General features: G+C 40.7%; 3 protein-coding genes across 5 annotated transcripts; all 3 read left to right on the top strand.

Annotated features, from left to right (window-relative positions):
• Positions 1–133: 133 nt before the first annotated feature.
• Positions 134–3,991, top strand: cenpt (centromere protein T). 2 transcript variants are annotated; one of them, XM_072455806.1, is made up of 13 exons: positions 134–342; positions 519–633; positions 700–835; positions 907–1,006; positions 1,114–1,250; positions 1,347–1,398; positions 1,490–1,635; positions 1,770–2,846; positions 2,932–3,096; positions 3,175–3,274; positions 3,351–3,509; positions 3,602–3,706; positions 3,776–3,991. In XM_072455806.1, the coding sequence occupies exons 1-13, from the start codon at positions 257–259 to the stop codon at positions 3,900–3,902; spliced, it is 2,505 nt and encodes an 834-aa protein (XP_072311907.1). In that variant the 5' UTR covers positions 134–256; the 3' UTR covers positions 3,903–3,991. The 2 variants fall into 2 exon arrangements, with proteins under 2 accessions (XP_072311907.1, XP_072311906.1); XM_072455805.1 differs by having other exon boundaries at positions 1,341–1,398.
• A 395-nt stretch (positions 3,992–4,386) lies between these two features.
• Positions 4,387–12,648, top strand: spop (speckle type BTB/POZ protein). Of its 2 annotated transcripts, none has more exons than XM_072456025.1 (10): positions 4,387–4,470; positions 5,944–6,137; positions 6,320–6,441; positions 6,554–6,705; positions 6,788–6,915; positions 7,436–7,613; positions 9,122–9,177; positions 9,345–9,467; positions 9,690–9,832; positions 11,067–12,648. In XM_072456025.1, exons 2-10 carry the CDS (start codon positions 6,060–6,062, stop codon positions 11,209–11,211), a joined length of 1,125 nt encoding a protein of 374 aa, XP_072312126.1. In that variant the 5' UTR covers positions 4,387–4,470; positions 5,944–6,059; the 3' UTR covers positions 11,212–12,648. The 2 variants fall into 2 exon arrangements, with proteins under 2 accessions (XP_072312126.1, XP_072312127.1); XM_072456026.1 differs by having other exon boundaries at positions 6,554–6,709; positions 6,792–6,915.
• A 605-nt stretch (positions 12,649–13,253) lies between these two features.
• LOC140368754 (IgGFc-binding protein-like) lies at positions 13,254–21,650 on the top strand. Its single transcript, XM_072455814.1, has 19 exons — positions 13,254–13,299; positions 13,389–13,412; positions 13,769–13,884; positions 13,988–14,266; positions 14,336–14,437; positions 14,482–14,674; positions 15,295–15,683; positions 15,754–16,327; positions 16,407–16,763; positions 16,906–17,306; positions 17,377–17,950; positions 18,030–18,386; positions 18,643–18,866; positions 18,910–19,573; positions 19,653–19,960; positions 20,304–20,552; positions 20,623–21,196; positions 21,276–21,416; positions 21,559–21,650. Exons 1-19 carry the CDS (start codon positions 13,254–13,256, stop codon positions 21,648–21,650), a joined length of 5,664 nt encoding a protein of 1,887 aa, XP_072311915.1.
• Positions 21,651–21,763: the final 113 nt, after the last annotated feature.

Here is a 21,763-nt window from a genome sequence, read left to right as displayed (position 1 = left end):
GGTGGCGATGTTGCCCAAGTGAGTGTCTTCACGATGATTTCAACGAACGAGATGAAGCATCGCGTGGTTTCTACACAAAACTTGAAAATAACGCGGGACAAGGATTAGCTTCTAAATAGAAAATCCAGCTGATTTGGGATGCAATCGACGGCCGCTTGTTTAACTTAATTATTTTAGGTAAACGGCGGTCTTTTATTGTGTTTCGTAGTTTGTGTTTTTTCTTGTGGGTGATTTGCTGACCGAGGTTAACGTCTAAATGGATTCAACTGAAGATTTGTCAGCTCGGGTCTTATTAAAACACATCCTGAACGTGGAGACCCCCAGGACTCCTCTGACTCGCAGGTATCATCATGTTGGGCTCATAACGCTTCAAAACACAACGGCAGGCCAGAACTGAGCCGCCTTGAATCTAAACTAGTTTTGTATAACGCGAGCTAATTTATCTGTACCATTCTTTCGTTTGACGTGGCATGATCTAATGGTGTATTACGTGTGTGTGTACGTGTACGTGTGTTCAGTGCTGCAGGCGTGAGCAGTGCGCCCAGGCGCAGCGGGAGACTCAACAAACATGACTCTGGTGCTCTCACTCCTCAGGCGATGCTCAGGCGAAGTCTGAGACATAAAATACGTGAGGTTGGTACAGAAGTCTGAACTTACGGGTCTTGGCAAACAAGGATATTCATTTGTTTTTGTCTGTAGAGTATTTCCATTAAGACACTCCCCAGTAAAAGAAGAACTGCATCCACTGTGCTAAAACAGACTCCAGGTCCTGCCTCCATGATCTTTGATGATGGTGATACACCAAGGCAGATATTCAAGAACATCCTGCTTACAGGTATGAACATGCCATGACTGTCAAACACGGGGGGAAATTACTATCATATCTAAAATATAATTTGTTTACAGAACCTGTTAAATCTCCTGTGGTTAATGAGCATGTGGAGTCACAGGAACAGCAACCACAGCAACCAACGCCAGACTGCAGTCTACAAAGCAGACGCCCAAGGTGTGTGATGCGTTTGTAATGTAATCAATATTTTGCTCAATAATCTTGTTAAATTGATTGCACAAGTCTGGCTCATTTGAAATTAAATGTCTGCTCTTCATCCTCAGTATTGAGCTCTCAGGACTGGAGCTTTCTGATTTAACTATTGGAAATGTTGAAACTACAATAAAGAGGCTCAATCGGAAGCGGCCCCATCGTAGTCTAAATGTTACTGCTTTTGAAAAGCGCCTCAAAGGAGCACATGGTAAGAACAACTTCGGAGTGACTATGTATATGCAGCTTGCAATCAAACAAACCTTTCCAATACATTATTTTACTACATATTTAGCAGAAGAAGAAGAAGAAGAAGAAGCAGCATCATTAGATGATCACTCTTCATTATCTTTGTCAAGGTAATTAACATCTTACCTTTTTAAAACTAATTGCAAAAGTCATTTCAGGATAAAGTAGTGCATGTAAAATCTGCTGCTTATTTTGTTGAAGCTCCACATCCCTCAGTCTTAAAACCCCTTTTATTGATGCTCGTACGGAGAGGAAAGCTCTACAGAGAAAAGGAGTAAACCGCAGAAAAGTCTCTGAAGAAGACTTTGGAGCTGCTGTAGATAAGAGGGAAATGGGAAACGACCATGGTTGGTATCTTATTTCCTATATTTTGATTTAATTCATTCTTAATAAGGCGGTTAGTGGGAGATATTCCTACACATTTGTTTTGTTTTTGTTTCATCGACACTGACTTATGTTTATTTATATTCTACCTTTTTAGGCATGAGTATGTCAGCGCCTGGACAAGTCCATAGCGAAACCACATATTCTGAAGGCTTTACTTTGGGCCTAAGCAAAATCAGTGAACCTGATATTACTACAGATATTGTGAACTTTAACACTGCGCTCTATTCTCAAACTGATGGCATTGGGTCAAATTATTCAACACTTGCAACTCAAGATAAGCCCACAGTCATGGCATCCCAGATTCAGAGAGACTTGAGAGAGCAGCTGGTTGTTAATGAGATGCAGTATTCATTTCCAACAGAAGAAAATACTATGACAGAAGCCCAAGAGAGAAGCCTATCAACTCCCATTGACAATGCTACAGAAGATGCTGCACCATGCCAATTTGAACAGGATAAAAGTATAGCAAACCAGACTTTTGATGTAGTTAATCCGGAAGGAAATGTAGATGATTACAACCCTGAGAAGGCCAATTCTCTAACGGAAGACAATTCTGGACCAGTGATTTATTCTGAAAGCAGGGTCGAAGCAGACATTCAAACTCCAAATCAGGGAGACCATGATGACGATGACAAAAAGGAGGAACATTCAACCGAACAGCAAAGTCACCAGAAGGCTCCTTTGAGCCAAACACTTGAGAAAGAAGGAACTGATTCTCAAATGAATGAGGATGAAGGCGAGGTTGAGGGCATGGATGAAGAAGAGCTACAGGAGGAAGAGGGAGATGAAGAGGTGGAGGAGGAGGATGAAGAGGTGGAGGAGGATGAAGAGGTGGTGAAGGAGGATGAAGAGGTGGTGGATGAAAAGGAAGTGATAGAGGAGGAGGAAAAGGATGAAACTCCAGAGAAGGGAGGTGATGAAGTTGAGGAGGAGGAGGGTGGTGAAGAGGTGTTGGAGCAGATGGAAGCGGACATGACTGATGCTGAGGAAGGTAAAGATGAGGTAGACGATGCTACAGGGGATTCAGAGTGTGACAAAGTGGTGGAGGCAGACTCACAAGAGGAAGATGGAAATACAGAGCATATCACTCAAAGAGCTGTGTGTGCAGAGGAAGAATTGATTATGCCCATCCAAAATACTGATGGTGATTTTCCAGACAATACTAAACCCGGTAAGGGCATACACAAATCATTTCCTCAGAAAGTATGCATTTCACTATTAAAAAGGTTTCTCTGTTTGCTGTTTTTTTTATACAGAATATTGTGATGAACCCTCAATCCAAGAAGATGGTGCTAACATTGAAACTGATACCAGTGAAAATAAGGAAAACACACTTCAAGAAAGTGGTCCACCAGAAGATGAACAGGTAGAACAATCGGAAGAGGAATCTGTGGAGGAGGGGGAAGATGAGGAAGAGGATGGTAATGAGGATAATATGTTTAACTCTCTTTATTAAGCAATATGAGAACATGTTAAAAAAAAAAAAAAATCCCTTACAGACTTCCCTGGTAAGACCCCTGCATTTGTCAAGCAAAAGAGGAATTTCGTTCATTTTGATGCACAAGCTTCACCTTTTGCACCTAAGAATATTCAACCCAGGTATTTTTTGGTTTGTTTAGACAAAAAAAGAAAAAACACTGTCATGTTTAACTACTTCCTTTTTCAATGTTTTCAGTGACGCAGGTCCAGGTCCAAAATCTAAACAAAAAGCCCAGAGGAAACCTAGAACACCAAAGAGTGATCCTGGTCTTCCCAAAAGCTACCTTATGCAAGTGTTTAAACATTTTGCCAAAACAAAAGTCTCTGCAGATGTCTATCCTGTTCTAAAAGATGTGTAAGTCCATTTTGAGTTTTTACCAGTTGAATAATTCACTACAGATGTATGCACATCTTTGTAACACAAGGATGTGTAATTTATTTTGACAGAATGGACAAATATTTTGCCCGTCTTGCAAAAGACTTGGAGGCATATGCTCTACATGCAAGGAGGTCCACAATAAGTGCTGCAGATTGTGAACTTTTACTGAGAAGGTAAGTGTGACACTATTTAGTTCCTTTGGGACTAGTTAATTATGCTTTATAATCACAATGTGTTTTTAGACAGGGCCATGTTAACGATAAGGTGCCAGTGGAAGTCCTCATTGAAAAACACCTTCGCATGGATCAGCGCAAGCTTTTGATTCCAATTGCAACAAGTGGAAATGTAGTTTTACCTAAAAAAAGATAAATGTTTTCATATCAAGATTTGTACTTCATATTGTACTGTTTTATTTGTATGTGTATATACTTGTACAGATAATTACACTTTGAATAAAACTACTATTACTCTTGTATTGTACTGTAACTTATATCTTCCAAATGAACGTACACATAGCCGAAAAAACCACTAGAAATTAGTATTGACTCTTGTATGCAAAAATATGTAAATTAGATGCCTGTAGGTTTTTTATTTTTCTTTCCTGCGAATATCTACCTTTACTAAAGCAACAAGCCAGTTTTTTTTTATTATTCGTTTCCATTATAACTTAACTTCATCAGTGAAAATAAAGTGTAAAATCTAATTAAATAGTTAATTAAATCAGATTTTACAGCATAATGTGCCAGCTTTATTTTCTTGAACTATTACAGTAGCTAGCAAGATTTGAGCACATTGACCCGTGAGGCGGCCTTCCTCCGGAGCAGCAGGTGGCGCTTCAAACGCTTCTGGACCAGCTCTTTATGCCCACAGCATGCTAACGCTAGCACACGGCTAACAACAACACAAAATCCCGGATTAGTATTTTCAGAACAATAAGGTGAGACTTTCGCTTATCCGTATTAATCAACCTTATATAAACATAAAGGGCTTTAAATAACAGTATAATCAGTCATATGTCCTGTAGAATACCGTGATTTCTGCGTGTTTTTTTCGCCCTTTTTGTTGGGTTTTGTGCTAGGTATTAGTGCTAGTTGACAAGCTGGTTCCGAGCTAGAGAGATTTGAACATGAAATTGCATAACATTTTATACTATATAGAAATGGAACCCATGATCACAATGAATATTTCAAATACATTTCGTCTGTGAAAATGTGCAGGTATTTAGATTTATTTACGTTGTCTGCATCTCTCATTTGCACCTGTTGTAATTGGCTCTTGAACAAAATCTCTGAACATGATGCACATTATTTTAACCATGCATTTGTACGTTGTTTTGTTTGGTTTTCAACATGGCAGATTATCCCGTTCATCCCACGAAAAAAAGGGCTATTGCTTAATGTTTGGGGTGTTTAATGTGTTCAGATTGTTGAGCCCATTGTTTATACAAAATATAACTTGTCCCATACATTCTCTTCCTATTCATTAGATGATTGCTCCCTCCAGAATGGCTTTATTTCGAATGTCTTTTGGCTTTTTTAGTTTCCCCAGTTTGGACTCATATTTCATATGTTTTATCTTGGATGGTCATTTTAGTTATTGTGACACAGTTGAGTTTAAATCATTTGATGTAGCAATTAATTGATTTGAGATTTTTAGTCCCACCCAAAGCAACTTGATCTATAACATTAATAAAGAGTAATGTCTGCAGTGTAGTGATTACAATAGATCTGATGATGAATCAGATTAATCTTATGATTAATTGATAATTTTATCAGCCTTCTTTTGAATCCTGTAGTAAATGTACATTTTCCTTTTGTCTCATCATTTTCATGTACAAGTCTTGTTCAGTTTCTCTCTAACCTTTACAAATTAGTATTTCCATTTTCTCACTCCATTGAAGTCTTTCTCTTAAAGAAAAAATAGTTGTGGTTTAGCATCATAAAACTCATTTTAGTTGAATAGGCTCTGTTCCTCTTGGCAGATCTGTGTATGTGTATGTAATGTGACCTTTGTGTTTGAGGAAGCGGTAGTCGCATGATTATAGTTTAAGTTTAGTATCAAAAAGTTTCTTGCATTAACTGTATCATTGTACCTTAATACAAAAGCTTTCACCGATTTCTACAGTTGGTATAGTAAATTGTATATCACTTTAGGATAGTACTATACATTTCACTTATATCATACACTAATATTAGGGCATGAAATACTTGAGGGTGGCTCTTTAACCTTTTCAAAGATGATTTTGGCTACAGCTATTGTAAACATATCGCCGTCTTGTCTCCTTTAGAACCATCGATATTCTATATACCCGCATCAGAAAAAATACCCTCTGCTTCTAGAAAAACACATTTTAATTGTCTGATTAAGTTCCCTGTTTACTGATATACTTGCACTGTGGCTTTTATTCTAGGGGGCAAGCTGCTTCCATTTCATGTAATGATGCAGATGAATCTTGAGGCGGAGCACTGAGTGGAGCGGCAGTTTTTCTATCTAACTTTGTTGCTCTGGACACCTGTCAAGCTGGCAATGTCAAGAGTCCCGAGTCCCCCTCCCCCTGCGGAAATGTCCAGCGGGCCTGTGGCTGAGAGCTGGTGTTACACACAGGTAAAATGACAGCATTCTAGTGTACTATTAATATACAGATTTTTGTTATACTATAGTGAGTTCAAGGGTAAATGTATTATGAGGTTCAAAATGAGAGAGTTTTCTTTTGTTTTATAAAACAATACTCTCCCTCGTGCAACACATGAAAACACTATTCAAATTGTGTGATTTTGCCAATCCAGATCAAAGTTGTGAAGTTCTCATACATGTGGACCATTAACAACTTCAGCTTCTGTCGCGAGGAGATGGGCGAGGTCATCAAAAGCTCTACCTTCTCCTCTGGGGCTAATGACAAGCTGAAATGGTACGTTGCCAAGGCAGATTTTAGTTTGTGTTTTTCCTCTTAAAATTTGTTAGCCATAAAACCATAATTGATGAAATAACTGACACAAATATAATTATCTGTTCTCCATCAGGTGTTTGCGTGTGAATCCAAAAGGCCTGGATGAGGAGAGTAAAGACTACCTTTCTCTCTATCTGCTGCTGGTCAGCTGTCCCAAGGCTGAGGTCCGCGCTAAGTTCAAGTTTTCCATTTTAAATGCTAAAGGAGAGGAGACCAAAGCTATGGGCAAGTCACACACCACTACAACGACAGGAAACTCAATGTTATCAAGTATTTAATTTACACAGGTTGTATTTTTCTCTTGCAGAAAGCCAGAGGGCGTATCGCTTTGTCCAAGGAAAAGACTGGGGTTTTAAGAAGTTCATCCGAAGAGACTTTCTGCTCGATGAGGCCAATGGGCTTTTACCAGATGACAAACTGACTCTTTTCTGTGAGGTACAATTGTTAACTATGCAATTTCAGAGTTCATTACATTTAAATATTTATTAGTTTATTTTCTGAAAAGGTAGTTGTTGTAGTTGTTGATACAAAGGTTCTGATATGGATTTATTTGGTTATTTTGAGAACGATACCAATATTTTACAAATGGATTGGTTTTGTGCCCGATAACTGATTTTTTCCGACACTAATATTTACATTTTAAAATCTACATCAAGGACCATAGACCTATCTTAAGTTGAAGTAAAGATCACAAATATACTTCATTAATTAATTATCTGATGCCCTGTGGGCACTGAGGACAAACTGGGAAACTGTGATGGACACATACAGACCTGGGCAACTGATACCGGTACTGGAGCCGATGAATCAGCCATTCCTAGTTGCTGCCATGTTGCACCCTCAGTGTTGGTTGTGAGATTGTTTTTCCAGCTCCAACAATTTCAAACAGTACTGACCAGTAAGGCAGTGTCTTGTTGAAATACAATTTTAATCATTTCTTATTGTCTATTTCCAGGTAAGTGTGGTGCAGGACTCTGTCAACATATCGGGCCAGAACACAATGAACATGGTGAAGGTGCCTGACTGCCGGTTAGCAGACGAGCTGGGGGGCCTGTGGGAGAACTCGCGCTTCACAGATTGCTCCCTGTGTGTGGCTGGACAGGAGTTTCAGGCCCACAAAGCCATTTTGGCAGGTACGGACATGAGTACAACACACTCCATATGCAAAATGTAAAGTCTCAAAGTGGTTATAAAATATGCAGATTCAGTTCACATTGCACATTTTAAACGGTCTAAACTACAGTTAAAAGACATTATATTTGAGTTGGAAACTTTCTATTGTCTAAAAAATTGGCTATGAAAATTCATATTATCTGGGACCGTGCATATTAATGAGTACCTACAGAACAGAAACAGTTGTAATTAAAGCTGCTGTAGCGGCGATGATGGCTCTCGCCACCCGTGCAACCACCTTCCTGTGCGACCGTGTTTTGATCGCGATTGCCCCGACACTGCATTCTCTTAGACTTTATTCTTTAGACTTCATTCTTTAAACCCCCTCCTCCCTGTACCTCCGTCACCTAGCAACAGAGACCCGCCGCAATTGCTGATGCTAACGCTAACGCTAAGACCACGGCACGAGAAGAAATGTTCCATCAAAATAAAAGAGGAAGATGAAGTGAAGGCTTTCATTGCGCCCCTGCTGGCCAATAGTAAAAATACACAATATCTGCAATGCATTTTTTTTCATGGCGTCTCGAGGAGAATATAAACCATTTTCAAAGTTTCAAACAAATGAGACAATGTTGAGTTTTTCACATAATGGGTAGCTATAGAGTAAATTTGTTACATGGGTATTTATTTCCACTCAGACCATAAAAACTCATTATTGAGTGAAATATGAGTTCCGTAGATCATTTCCAATAGGTGTGACTTGTCCTCGAAAAAACAGGAAATTAAGCCTTTTTGAGGGCGTGTTACGCAGAGACCGTAAAGAATATCAACATTCTTTTGAATATTTATTACATTTCAATGTCTCTAGATGCAAAAGGTGTTGTTTTGAGCTCGATCGGACAAAAAACCTAGGACAAGTACTATTTTGAAGAAGAAAAAAAGCCAAACGTGGTGGCGCCACTTTGATTCAACATGGCTGACTTCCTGTTTATCATAGAGCGATGCTGCCAGGTGCGTTTTACTCGTCAAAGGTCAAATGTCAGAGGTCAAAGGTAGCTCTATCACTGTTCCAAGTCTCATGTGCCGAGGTCAAAGATTAAGAGTTTCATGTTTTTTCTTTTTTGAACTAGTCGGCACTGTTGCGACGGGCGTTCTCGCAACCTCCATTTTATTGGAGTTCGGGCCGAGCCGATCGCGTCTTTGTCCCCATGTGTGACATTCATCAATGTTCAGGGGGTCAAAAATGCCCGAGTTGTGGCAAAATGACCATGCAAGAATAAGAATAATAATAAGAAACCATGGCAAGAACAAAGACTTGTTCTCGAGCCAACATGCTACGTTCTTATCTCTTGCTAATGTATTCATACAAACAGTCTTATATTTCAAAATGATTCATTCTACAGCCTTTACGTTTTCTGATTTTAAAATTTTTTTCCTGTTGTGTGAAGCACTTTGAAAAATCCTTGTGTAGGAATTGTGCACTTGCCTCGCCTACTTCTGAGCTAAAATGACATAATGTGTTTTTCAGCGCGCTCACCGGTATTCAGTGCAATGTTTGAACACGAGATGGAAGAGAGCAAGAAGGTACTTGTGTATGAATGTTGACCAAGACATTTCTTTCTTGTGTCTTGTTTGATTGTTTTGAGTGTGTGGACAAAAATGCTTCTTTTTTATTTATTTTTTATTTTTCATAATAAATACTTCAATTTCAAAGGGTGGGATTAAGTATCGTATCTTTTTGTATCTTTTAGAACCGTGTGGAGATCAATGATGTTGAGCCAGATGTCTTCAAAGAGATGATGTGCTTCATTTACACAGACAAGGCTCCAAACTTGGACAAGATGGCGGACGATTTACTCGCAGCTGCTGATAAGGTTACATCTCAATACAATCTTGCATAACCTTCCTACGTTGGCAACGTGCATCTTTGTTTGGACATTGTGATTTTGTGTTTTTATACTACTTCCTTCTGTACATTTCTCTAAATTACTAATTTCTATGCAAATAACACATAAGACATTTCTCACTACAGATGTATATTGTATTATAAAATGGCTATTAAAAAGTGCTAAAGAATATTTTGTCTTTATGTTCAGTACGCTCTGGAGAGACTGAAGGTGATGTGTGAGGATGCTCTGTGCACCAGTCTCTCGGTGGATAACGCTGCAGAAATCCTGATCCTGGCCGACCTGCACAGCGCTGACCAGCTCAAAACACAAGCTGTCGACTTCATCAACTAGTAAGGACTGCAGAAATATCAGCGCTGTTGTTTTCAGACAGATGTGCGCTCTCTGTCACAACAAAAATCCGAATCAAAATTGCCATTTGCCATTCGTAAACTTCAAAAACGTCCTTTTATTATATGCAGTGTCTTGTAAATCCAGATAAATGAGAGAATACTTTTATTAGATACTAATGAATGGTAAAGTTACTGATGGGGAAACCAGTTTTTGTTCAATCAGGCACAATAACATTTGTTAAGAATCATGGGAAAACAATTGCCTGACACTATTCCAGACATTTGACTGTCAGGAGCTCAACAGTGCCTGCTCAGGGCTAATCCGCTGTGTGGTAAATAAACACTGCAACCCCTATAATTTAATAGAAAATCTGTTTCTGAAACTTTATAAACCACTAACTTATTAAAACATTTGAGTATGAAATTGAGTTTTTTGATTGAAAACAACCATACTAGTTACCATTAGTTACCACAGCTGAATAGCCTCCACTGTGCCTTCAATCAACCAACCTACCTACCTAACCTACCTACCTACCTGCCAACCAACCTACCTACCTTTTATTTATAGAGTCCTTTACAACACTCGACACTCTTTAAACTCATTGTATTTGATATTTACTTCTAGAACCCCAACAGGCTGTGAAAAAAAGGACTGTTGAGCTCCATAAAGCTAATCTGGCCAGATTGTCCTGTGTCTCACTTTGAATTGAGTCCTTCACATAAATCAATCTAGGATGTCGAAAACATTCTTCACAGCGGAAGAAGTAGAAAAATCTAAATTGTGTTAAATCCAGTGTTCAGAAAAGCACAGTCCTCGTTCTCATCCACAAATGTACAAATACCATTTTGGGCAAGTTTTTGAAACTATTTCTCCTAAAACAGAAAAGTACGGCCGATGGCTCTGTCATGTTTGTTTTGTTTGGAGTTTTGATTTTGATTTCTGTCTAAAATGCCACATGATTGGACATTTATCACTGTTGTGGACTGCAAATGAATCGGCAGTGTTTGCAAGAGTACATTATGCTGGCAATGTGACAATAAAGCCTAAAGTGGGCTGATACTGATGTAAACCATACGGAAACAACTACATGAGCCTATTCCAGGTGGTTGCTTCTGGGTCATGGTCCCATATCAGATTGTCAGATGATAACGGGCCATGTTCCTGACTTATGGTTCAAATTCCGATGTGTTTTCAGATAAAAACCTCAACTGAAATCCATGCTTTTCTTTTCAGCCATGCTGCCGAGGTAATGGAGACGGCAGGTTGGAAGTCCATGGTTGCGTCTCATCCTCATCTTGTGGCCGAAGCTTACCGCTCACTAGCCTCGGCTCAGTGCCCCTTTCTGGGACCCCCTCGAAAGCGGCTCAAACAGTCGTAACAGCCCCGCACTCAGACTGTGACAACCACACATATATACAGAAATACACAGACCCCACTCCGACCCACAGGGATAGCCTCTGCGCCCGCCTTTGCCTACCACACTACCTACAGGCTGTCATTGAACTCCCCTTCTGTCCCGTCCGATTCTGCTCTAGTCTCCTCCGAGGACACGGGGAAACGGACGAGGAGAAGATGGAGGAAAGGAACAGTTGGGCTTGTGGATGTTTGTGGTTTACCAAAGGACACGACAGCCCTTCCCTTCACTCCTCAGCTGTTGCTTTGTGAGGTCTGACATTGTGCTTTTTTACACGTTTAAAGGCTCAATCTAAAATCCTGTGACATCCAGTGCTACTTCTTAGTTGGATTTGGAATCTGTTAAGAAGGATGAACTGGGCACATCAATTTCAATGGGGGCCAACTGTTGGGATTTTCAGCTGCCCTCCACCGTCAAGCGTGGAGTAATCAAGTCTTATTTCCCGACAAGGCTTTTTTCCTTCCATTTATGTGTGATAAGAATATGTTAATTTGGGCGTTGAGTGTTGAATTACAGAGGAAAAAAGAGAAGAGAGTCTGTTTGTTTCACAGAACTTGAAGCCCCCGCTGAAGACAACCAAGGGCTATAATTGACCAGACGAAGAGAGACAAAATCATTAAATTAATTTTCCCAAAGAAAGTTGGGAAACATTGCACTAAGGTCACAGGTCACTCATTATCAACCCCTACCAGCAGACAAGTACAAATACTCAAGCACAGCGTTTTGGACTGAAGACCAGTTAAATGACCAATAACAAGTTCCCTTTAAGATTTCAACAACAATATCAACAAGTCTGTGTTTAATCTGTATATTCTCTGCATTAAACTACATAACTTTATAAACTGTTCAAATAAATTATAGTAAACAAGGGGACAAAGGAAAGGGCAACACACAAGTGGACGTCACTGTTCAAGACGTGTATTTTATGTATGGATTTGTCTTCTTAATCCCTGAGAGAAAGGAATGTCCGAGATGTCAATTGATGTAAAAACGTGACATTTGTATTCAAAGTCATGGCAACTTTGTTTTTCATTCAGTTTTCCTTTCAGATGTTTCATTTATATTTTTCCCATATAGATTTGTACAGACACAAGAGATTTTGTGTTAGAAAAAAAAGTATTTTCAACCGTTCAAATGTTTTCTTTACAGACATGAAGACTGGGGGGAACTCTGATCATTAATGAACACGTTTTAATGTTCATAGTAAACAGAATGGGATATTGGAAACGCAGGCAAACAACATGAAATACATTTGAAAGTTATTGTTTGGTGGAAAATGGTGATTTATAGAAAGAATTGTCGATGTTTCTTTCCTGTAGATAATGCTCATTATGAAAAGACACTTAGTTGTTGCCCTTTTTGTTCCTAAAAGAATAAACCACAGATATTTTGTATTTAAAAGCAATTGACTTTGTTTTTATTGAGCCAGTTGTACTTTGAGGTATATGGCCCACTTACCCGGTATATCAAAAACAGATAAAAATGAAGTATTAGGAGGTTTCCTTTGGGATTGGGTCTGAAAAATGACACTGCATTGACCTAAATCAGACACCTTTTTCTGAATTTCTTGTCATCAACATGAACCTTTCCAGATATTTTGGGTAAAGACAGATTTGCCCAGAAGCAGCTGTTAAATGTCTTTTACCTCCAAATTAATTGCTACATCAACTATTTTTCATGTTGAAAATGACACGGGCACAAAATGCCCTTTTGTACTAATATTTTTTCACACTAAATTGGATACTAGGTCTTTTATTATTATTTGTGAGGAAAGGCTACAATAGCTGTAGATGAGATGGTAGATAATGCTTATTCTTCCAGTTTCGTGTTTCAGGAAGAGCTGTGTCCTAGGTGTGGGAACATGCCATATAATAGGATTCACTCGGTGGATAGAAGAGCATTTACTGGATGAATATATTTTTTCATATCTGCTTAAGACTTGTTTCATACAGTGTGGATGTTATTCATGCTTGCTGTGCTATACATATCCCGCATTTCTTGCAAAAATGCGACTGTGCGCTCTATGGCCTGTCTTTATCCTGGGATTGTTAGGTGAGTACTTAACTATGCAGCGCAATTTTAAATGTGTTAAACAATATTAGACGCAATATGCAAACTTTCTTTTCATTTGGAATTTACAGGCATAGCTACAGCTCAGGGTAAAGGTAAGTACTTGTTTTTTTCTACAGTCAATCTTCTGTCACAGTAAAAGCGAGTGATTTTGAGTTAAGGATTAAGATTTAAGACTTGAGAAAAATAAATCTGGCCATTTTTATTTTACATGGCAATTCAAATTCAAATTGTTTTTTGTGTAATAAAATCAATTGAGGGGGAAAACATTTTATTTTAATCATTGAAACACCATGATTCTAACCAATACAAAAATGATATTAAATAAAATTACTGGTTGAATCAGATTTGTTACAAGCCTTAAAGTTTACACTTAATGTAATAATTTCTGATTGGTTGTTGGTAATTAAAGGTCATCAGTAAATAATTTGTTTTCACTTTTTTTCTCCAGTTTCGCTCTATCCAATTAATGGCACTGTATCCCCTCCCTCCGATGATGGAAGTTCTCCTTTAATATCCCTACAACAATGTTTTATCTATTTTGGACGACAAAAATGTCAACTCTATGTATGAGACATTCATTTAATAAAAACAATGTTATTTAAAAAACACTATGAAGCAACTAACATTAAATATTGAAACTGCACAATGAAATGGACATTTTTTGCAGGTCAACCAAAACGGACATCTGACTTTTGAAAGACCATGGGGAAGATATATTCCACTGAGGTTTCCAATGCATGGACCCAAAGACATAATAGCTCCATTCTGGACAGATTTGGACAACAGAAAAATTGGAAACGTCCTTTTCAACCAAAATACCTGGGGCCCGGTCCTTCAACAAGCTACTAGAGACATAAACAAATACTTTCCAATATACAACTTTGTTGCCAGCTGGGTATTTGTTGCAACATGGGATAGGGTGGCCTACTATCCGAATGTTGGAGATGTAGGTATTGTATTGTTTTAGTCCATAGTAAGTAAAACTGAAGTGAATCTCACAATTGATTTTTTTTAGGGCTCAACTATACAAGTTGTAATAATCAGTGATGGAGAATTGTCTTTTTTGCTTATGAACTATGAAACAACATACCCTACAAATAATAAAGTACAGGTAAGGTTCACTTTACTTCACATTACTGGAGAGAAACTAAATATTTAAACCATCTGTGTGCTGTCTGTTACCAGGCAGGTTATGACACAGTGGACTCCACTGAATATTTCTCAATTCCTGGATCATTTTCGCCAAAAGCAACTGGGTCGGACTCCACCTTACGCATGAACAGCAATGTCAATGTACCAGGATGTTGGGCTTTTCGAATAGACAAAGGAGAAAGAGGAAAGATCATTGAACCCGGTAATTTAAAAAATAAATAGAGCTTTGTTGATGTACAGTTTAAACTTGCAGTTGAGTTTCATCCAAGACGGATTGAAATAAAAAAACTAGTTACCTCAGCCCATTTTATTTTGCCCTTGTTTTTGTAAACAAAACACACAAACTAAATCACACGGATTGGGATTCTGTATTTTCTTGTGAAGGAAATTTAAAGGCATTTCAAACAATGCCAGAAAAGAGGCAGAAAATTTATATAAAGATATAATTTGACCTAATTAATGTACGATTAAAATATAATGTTTGAATATTTTAGCTATTAGCTACAGGCAGGAGTGGGCAATTATTTTTCCTCCCAGGGCCGTATTAAAATCCAGGGAAGTTGCGGGGGACTGGACTGCGATAATTCTTCTAATCATATGTCCTTTAATGGTGAAATAGACTATTGAATCTATTTATTCATTAATTTGATTTTATCTCTATTAAGGACACAAGTGCAGACGCAAGTTAGATGCTAGGACATAAAAAATAAATAAAAACTAATATCTTAACTTGAGAATGATTAAAGCCATATTTGGCCACTGGGGTCAAAAAATGCTCGGAACTGGATTTAGGGCTTAATGTTTCCTTTCCCTCTTCTTCAGCTTACCCTGACGTGTTTTGGACGGACAGTACCTGTACAACGAAGTGCAACTATGACGGATCAGACTTGTCATGTGACAATGAATCCTGTGCCTTTTCCCAAGTCTGTAATCCTCTTAATGATTTGCACTTTACCTGCCAGTCTGTCCAGAAGGGTATCTGCACCATTAGCGGTGATCCTCATTATACAACGTTTGACGGAAAGCGGCACCACTTCCAGGGCGCCTGCACTTATGTCCTGTCCGAGCAGTGTGGTTCAGATCTGCCCCACTACAGAGTAGAAGGCTCCAATGAGCATCGGGGCAGCAAGGCCACATGGACAAGATTGGTCAAAATATTTGTGTACAATCAAACCATTGAGCTTGTCAAAGGGCATGGTGGTGAAGCTAAGGTTTGCATTTACACATTTAACAGTCAGCAGCAGAATCAGGTTCTCATATGTTATTGGTCTTCTTTTACAGGTCGACGGTGTATTTACAACTACCCCGTTCTTCCTCGCCAATGGCGATGTTCATGTTTACACATCAGGTCCTTCAGTTGTTGTCAGTACTGCCTTTGGTTTGGTGGTTTCTTATGACGCATATCATTATGTGAAAATCAAAGTGCCATACAGTTACCAGGGAGCCACATGTGGTCTTTGTGGGAACTTTAACAATGATTCCAATGATGACTTTCAAACACCAGAAGGCCAAATTGTTAGCGCTTTTGACTTTGGTAATAGCTGGCAAGTGCCAAGTGCCGATGAGCCTGAATGTGAGGCTGTATGTGAAGGTTTAGACTGTGGTCAATGTCCTGAAGATAAGGAGGCTTTATTCAGAAATACTGATCACTGCGGCATCCTTCAAGACACCTCTGGACCTTTTGCAGCTTGTCACAGTGTGCTATCCCCAGCGGCCTATGTGGAGGATTGTCTGTATGATCTGTGTTTGGAGGGAGGGCAACAACGTATTCTCTGTCTAGCCCTAAATGTGTACGCCAGTGAGTGTCAAGAAAAGGGTGTACAACTTCCAAGATGGAGAACAGCCGGCTTCTGCGGTACGTGAACGTCCACCTATTTAAATGATAATAAATAACAAACAACGATTATCCAGCTGATTTCATCTTTTTGTTGTAGAAATCCACTGTCCACCTAACAGCCACTTTGAGTCTCAGGGCACGGCATGTCCAGCTACCTGTGTCAACCCTGAGTCTCCTCATGACTGTGAGCTCACTCCCATTGAGAGCTGCATTTGTGATGGAGGCTTTGTTCTGAGCGGTGCAGACTGCGTGCCTCTCCATGAGTGCGGCTGCAGCTTTGAGGGGCGCTACTATCATTCTGGACAAACCGTAATACTGGACCAAGACTGTGGCAGAGTTTGTGATTGCATTTCCGGTAACATGACTTGCCATTCTCATAGTTGTGGAGCACATGAACAGTGCAAGGTGGTGGATGGAGAAAGAGGATGCTACAGTCACACATGCTCCATCTCAGGTGATCCTTCCTGCTTGAATTTTTCTACAAATCTGTAACAGCTATTTCTTCAGTTGTGTTAAGAATCGATACAAGAACTGTTTCGTCAACTCAAAACTTCAGTGCAGGAAATAAAGGGAATAATGTTATACACATTTTACAGGTGTGTCCATCCAGCTGGGTGTGTCCTTTTGGACTGACAGAACCTGCACAAACAAGTGCACCTGCACCACATCTGGCCTGTCGTGTGTCAATGGAGCCTGTGCCCATTCCCAAGTCTGTAATCCTCTTAATGATTTGCACTTTACCTGCCAGTCTGTCCAGAAGGGTATCTGCACCATTAGCGGTGATCCTCATTACACAACGTTTGACGGAAAGCGGCACCACTTCCAGGGCGCCTGCACTTATGTCCTGTCCGAGCAGTGTGGTTCAGATCTGCCCCACTACAGAGTAGAAGGCTCCAATGAGCATCGGGGCAGCAAGGCCGCATGGACAAGATTGGTCAAAATATTTGTGTACAATCAAACCATTGAGCTTGTCAAAGGGCATGGTGGTGAAGCTAAGGTTTGCATTTACACATTTAACAGTCAGCAGCAGAATCAGGTTCTCATATGTTATTGGTCTTCTTTTACAGGTCGACGGTGTATTTACAACTACCCCGTTCTTCCTCGCCAATGGCGATGTTCATGTTTACACATCAGGTCCTTCAGTTGTTGTCAGTACTGCCTTTGGTTTGGTGGTTTCTTATGACGCATATCATTATGTGAAAATCAAAGTGCCATACAGTTACCAGGGAGCCACATGTGGTCTTTGTGGGAACTTTAACAATGATTCCAATGATGACTTTCAAACACCAGAAGGCCAAATTGTTAGCGCTTTTGACTTTGGTAATAGCTGGCAAGTGCCAAGTGCCGATGAGCCTGAATGTGAGGCTGTATGTGAAGGTTTAGACTGTGGTCAATGTCCTGAAGATAAGGAGGCTTTATTCAGAAATACTGATCACTGCGGCATCCTTCAAGACACCTCTGGACCTTTTGCAGCTTGTCACAGTGTGCTATCCCCAGCGGCCTATGTGGAGGATTGTCTGTATGATCTGTGTTTGGAGGGAGGACAACAACGTATTCTCTGTCTAGCCCTAAATGTGTACGCCAGTGAGTGTCAAGAAAAGGGTGTACAACTTCCAAGATGGAGAACAGCCGGCTTCTGCGGTACGTGAACGTCCACCTATTTAAATGATAATAAATAACAAACAACGATTATCCAGCTGATTTCATCTTTTTGTTGTAGAAATCCACTGTCCACCTAACAGCCACTTTGAGTCTCAGGGCACGGCATGTCCAGCTACCTGTGTCAACCCTGAGTCTCCTCATGACTGTGAGCTCACTCCCATTGAGAGCTGCATTTGTGATGAAGGCTTTGTTCTGAGCGGTGCAGACTGCGTGCCTCTCCATGAGTGCGGCTGCAGCTTTGAGGGGCGCTACTATCATTCTGGACAAACCGTAATACTGGACCAAGACTGTGGCAGAGTTTGTGATTGCATTTCCGGTAACATGACTTGCCATTCTCATAGTTGTGGAGCACATGAACAGTGCAAGGTGGTGGATGGAGAAAGAGGATGCTACAGTCACACATGCTCCATCTCAGGTGATCCTTCCTGCTTGAATTTTTCTACAAATCTGTAACAGCTATTTCTTCAGTTGTGTTAAGAATCGATACAAGAACTGTTTCGTCAACTCAAAACTTCAGTGCAGGAAATAAAGGGAATAATGTTATACACATTTTACAGGTGTGTCCATCCAGCTGGGTGTGTCCTTTTGGACTGACAGAACCTGCACAAACAAGTGCACCTGCACCACATCTGGCCTGTCGTGTGTCAATGGAGCCTGTGCCCATTCCCAAGTCTGTAATCCTCTTAATGATTTGCACTTTACCTGCCAGTCTGTCCAGAAGGGTATCTGCACCATTAGCGGTGATCCTCATTATACAACGTTTGACGGAAAGCGGCACCACTTCCAGGGCGCCTGCACTTATGTCCTGTCCGAGCAGTGTGGTTCAGATCTGCCCCACTACAGAGTAGAAGGCTCCAATGAGCATCGGGGCAGCAAGGCCGCATGGACAAGATTGGTCAAAATATTTGTGTACAATCAAACCATTGAGCTTGTCAAAGGGCATGGTGGTGAAGCTAAGGTTTGCATTTACACATTTAACAGTCAGCAGCAGAATCAGGTTCTCATATGTTATTGGTCTTCTTTTACAGGTCGACGGTGTATTTACAACTACCCCGTTCTTCCTCGCCAATGGCGATGTTCATGTTTACACATCAGGTCCTTCAGTTGTTGTCAGTACTGCCTTTGGTTTGGTGGTTTCTTATGACGCAAATCATTATGTGAAAATCAAAGTGCCATACAGTTACCAGGGAGCCACATGTGGTCTTTGTGGGAACTTTAACAATGATTCCAATGATGACTTTCAAACACCAGAAGGCCAAATTGTTAGCGCTTTTGACTTTGGTAATAGCTGGCAAGTGCCAAGTGCCGATGAGCCTGAATGTGAGGCTGTATGTGAAGGTTTAGACTGTGGTCAATGTCCTGAAGATAAGGAGGCTTTATTCAGAAATACTGATCACTGCGGCATCCTTCAAGACACCTCTGGACCTTTTGCAGCTTGTCACAGTGTGCTATCCCCAGCGGCCTATGTGGAGGATTGTCTGTATGATCTGTGTTTGGAGGGAGGGCAACAACGTATTCTCTGTCAAGCCCTAAATGTGTACGCCAGTGAGTGTCAAGAAAAGGGTGTACAACTTCCAAGATGGAGAACAGCCGGCTTCTGCGGTACGTGAACGTCCACCTATTTAAATGATAATAAATAACAAACAACGATTATCCAGCTGATTTCATCTTTTTGTTGTAGAAATCCACTGTCCACCTAACAGCCACTTTGAGTCTCAGGGCACGGCATGTCCAGCTACCTGTGTCAACCCTGAGTCTCCTCATGACTGTGAGCTCACTCCCATTGAGAGCTGCATTTGTGATGAAGGCTTTGTTCTGAGCGGTGCAGACTGCGTGCCTCTCCATGAGTGCGGCTGCAGCTTTGAGGGGCGCTACTATCATTCTGGACAAACCGTAATACTGGACCAAGACTGTGGCAGAGTTTGTGATTGCATTTCCGGTAACATGACTTGCCATTCTCATAGTTGTGGAGCACATGAACAGTGCAAGGTGGTGGATGGAGAAAGAGGATGCTACAGTCACACATGCTCCATCTCAGGTGATCCTTCCTGCTTGAATTTTTCTACAAATCTGTAACAGCTATTTCTTCAGTTGTGTTAAGAATCGATACAAGAACTGTTTCGTCAACTCAAAACTTCAGTGCAGGAAATAAAGGGAATAATGTTATACACATTTTACAGGTGTGTCCATCCAGCTGGGTGTGTCCTTTTGGACTGACAGTACCTGCACAAACAAGTGCACCTGCACCACATCTGGCCTGTCGTGTGTCAATGGAGCCTGTGCCCATTCCCAAGTCTGTAATCCTCTTAATGATTTGCACTTTACCTGCCAGTCTGTCCAGAAGGGTATCTGCACCATTAGCGGTGATCCTCATTACACAACATTTGACGGAAAGCGGCACCACTTCCAGGGCGCCTGCACTTATGTCCTGTCCGAGCAGTGTGGTTCAGATCTGCCCCACTACAGAGTAGAAGGCTCCAATGAGCATCGGGGCAGCAAGGCCACATGGACAAGATTGGTCAAAATATTTGTGTACAATCAAACCATTGAGCTTGTCAAAGGGCATGGTGGTGAAGCTAAGGTTTGCATTTACACATTTAACAGTCAGCAGCAGAATCAGGTTCTCATATGTTATTGGTCTTCTTTTACAGGTCGACGGTGTATTTACAACTACCCCGTTCTTCCTCGCCAATGGCGATGTTCATGTTTACACATCAGGTCCTTCAGTTGTTGTCAGTACTGCCTTTGGTTTGGTGGTTTCTTATGACGCAAATCATTATGTGAAAATCAAAGTGCCATACAGTTACCAGGGAGTCACATGTGGTCTTTGTGGGAACTTTAACAATGATTCCAATGATGACTTTCAAACACCAGAAGGCCAAATTGTTAGCGCTTTTGACTTTGGTAATAGCTGGCAAGTGCCAAGTGCCGATGAGCCTGAATGTGAGGCTGTATGTGAAGGTTTAGACTGTGGTCAATGTCCTGAAGATAAGGAGGCTTTATTCAGAAATACTGATCACTGCGGCATCCTTCAAGACACCTCTGGACCTTTTGCAGCTTGTCACAGTGTGCTATCCCCAGCGGCCTATGTGGAGGATTGTCTGTATGATCTGTGTTTGGAGGGAGGACAACAACGTATTCTCTGTCTAGCCCTAAATGTGTACGCCAGTGAGTGTCAAGAAAAGGGTGTACAACTTCCAAGATGGAGAACAGCCGGCTTCTGCGGTACGTGAACGTCCACCTATTTAAATGATAATAAATAACAAACAACGATTATCCAGCTGATTTCATCTTTTTGTTGTAGAAATCCACTGTCCACCTAACAGCCACTTTGAGTCTCAGGGCACGGCATGTCCAGCTACCTGTGTCAACCCTGAGTCTCCTCATGACTGTGAGCTCACTCCCATTGAGAGCTGCATTTGTGATGGAGGCTTTGTTCTGAGCGGTGCAGACTGCGTGCCTCTCCATGAGTGCGGCTGCAGCTTTGAGGGGCGCTACTATCATTCTGGACAAACCGTAATACTGGACCAAGACTGTGGCAGAGTTTGTGATTGCATTTCCGGTAACATGACTTGCCATTCTCATAGTTGTGGAGCACATGAACAGTGCAAGGTGGTGGATGGAGAAAGAGGATGCTACAGTCACACATGCTCCATCTCAGGTGATCCTTCCTGCTTGAATTTTTCTACAAATCTGTAACAGCTATTTCTTCAGTTGTGTTAAGAATCGATACAAGAACTGTTTCGTCAACTCAAAACTTCAGTGCAGGAAATAAAGGGAATAATGTTATAC

This window comes from Eucyclogobius newberryi, unplaced genomic scaffold, assembly GCF_026437365.1.
Source record: "Eucyclogobius newberryi isolate DKJ021-1_F unplaced genomic scaffold, fEucNew1.0.hap1 SCAF_20, whole genome shotgun sequence".
NCBI classification, from domain to species: Eukaryota; Metazoa; Chordata; class Actinopteri; order Gobiiformes; family Gobiidae; genus Eucyclogobius; species Eucyclogobius newberryi.
Note: the sequence above shows the minus strand (reverse complement) of the source record. Positions and strands in the feature narration are given on the sequence as shown.

Coding starts and splice junctions, on each gene's coding strand:
- cenpt (XM_072455805.1), top strand. CDS start 257: ATGGATTCAACTGAAGATTTGTCAGCTCGGGTCTTATTAAAACACATC. Junction 634..699: donor TGAGACATAAAATACGTGAG/GTTGGTACAGAA, acceptor TTTTGTCTGTAG/AGTATTTCCATTAAGACACT. Junction 1,399..1,489: donor TCTTCATTATCTTTGTCAAG/GTAATTAACATC, acceptor ATTTTGTTGAAG/CTCCACATCCCTCAGTCTTA.
- spop (XM_072456025.1), top strand. CDS start 6,060: ATGTCAAGAGTCCCGAGTCCCCCTCCCCCTGCGGAAATGTCCAGCGGG. Junction 6,706..6,787: donor AGAGGAGACCAAAGCTATGG/GCAAGTCACACA, acceptor TTTCTCTTGCAG/AAAGCCAGAGGGCGTATCGC. Junction 9,468..9,689: donor TACTCGCAGCTGCTGATAAG/GTTACATCTCAA, acceptor CTTTATGTTCAG/TACGCTCTGGAGAGACTGAA.
- LOC140368754 (XM_072455814.1), top strand. CDS start 13,254: ATGCGACTGTGCGCTCTATGGCCTGTCTTTATCCTGGGATTGTTAG. Junction 19,574..19,652: donor GAGAACAGCCGGCTTCTGCG/GTACGTGAACGT, acceptor TTTTTGTTGTAG/AAATCCACTGTCCACCTAAC. Junction 21,197..21,275: donor GAGAACAGCCGGCTTCTGCG/GTACGTGAACGT, acceptor TTTTTGTTGTAG/AAATCCACTGTCCACCTAAC.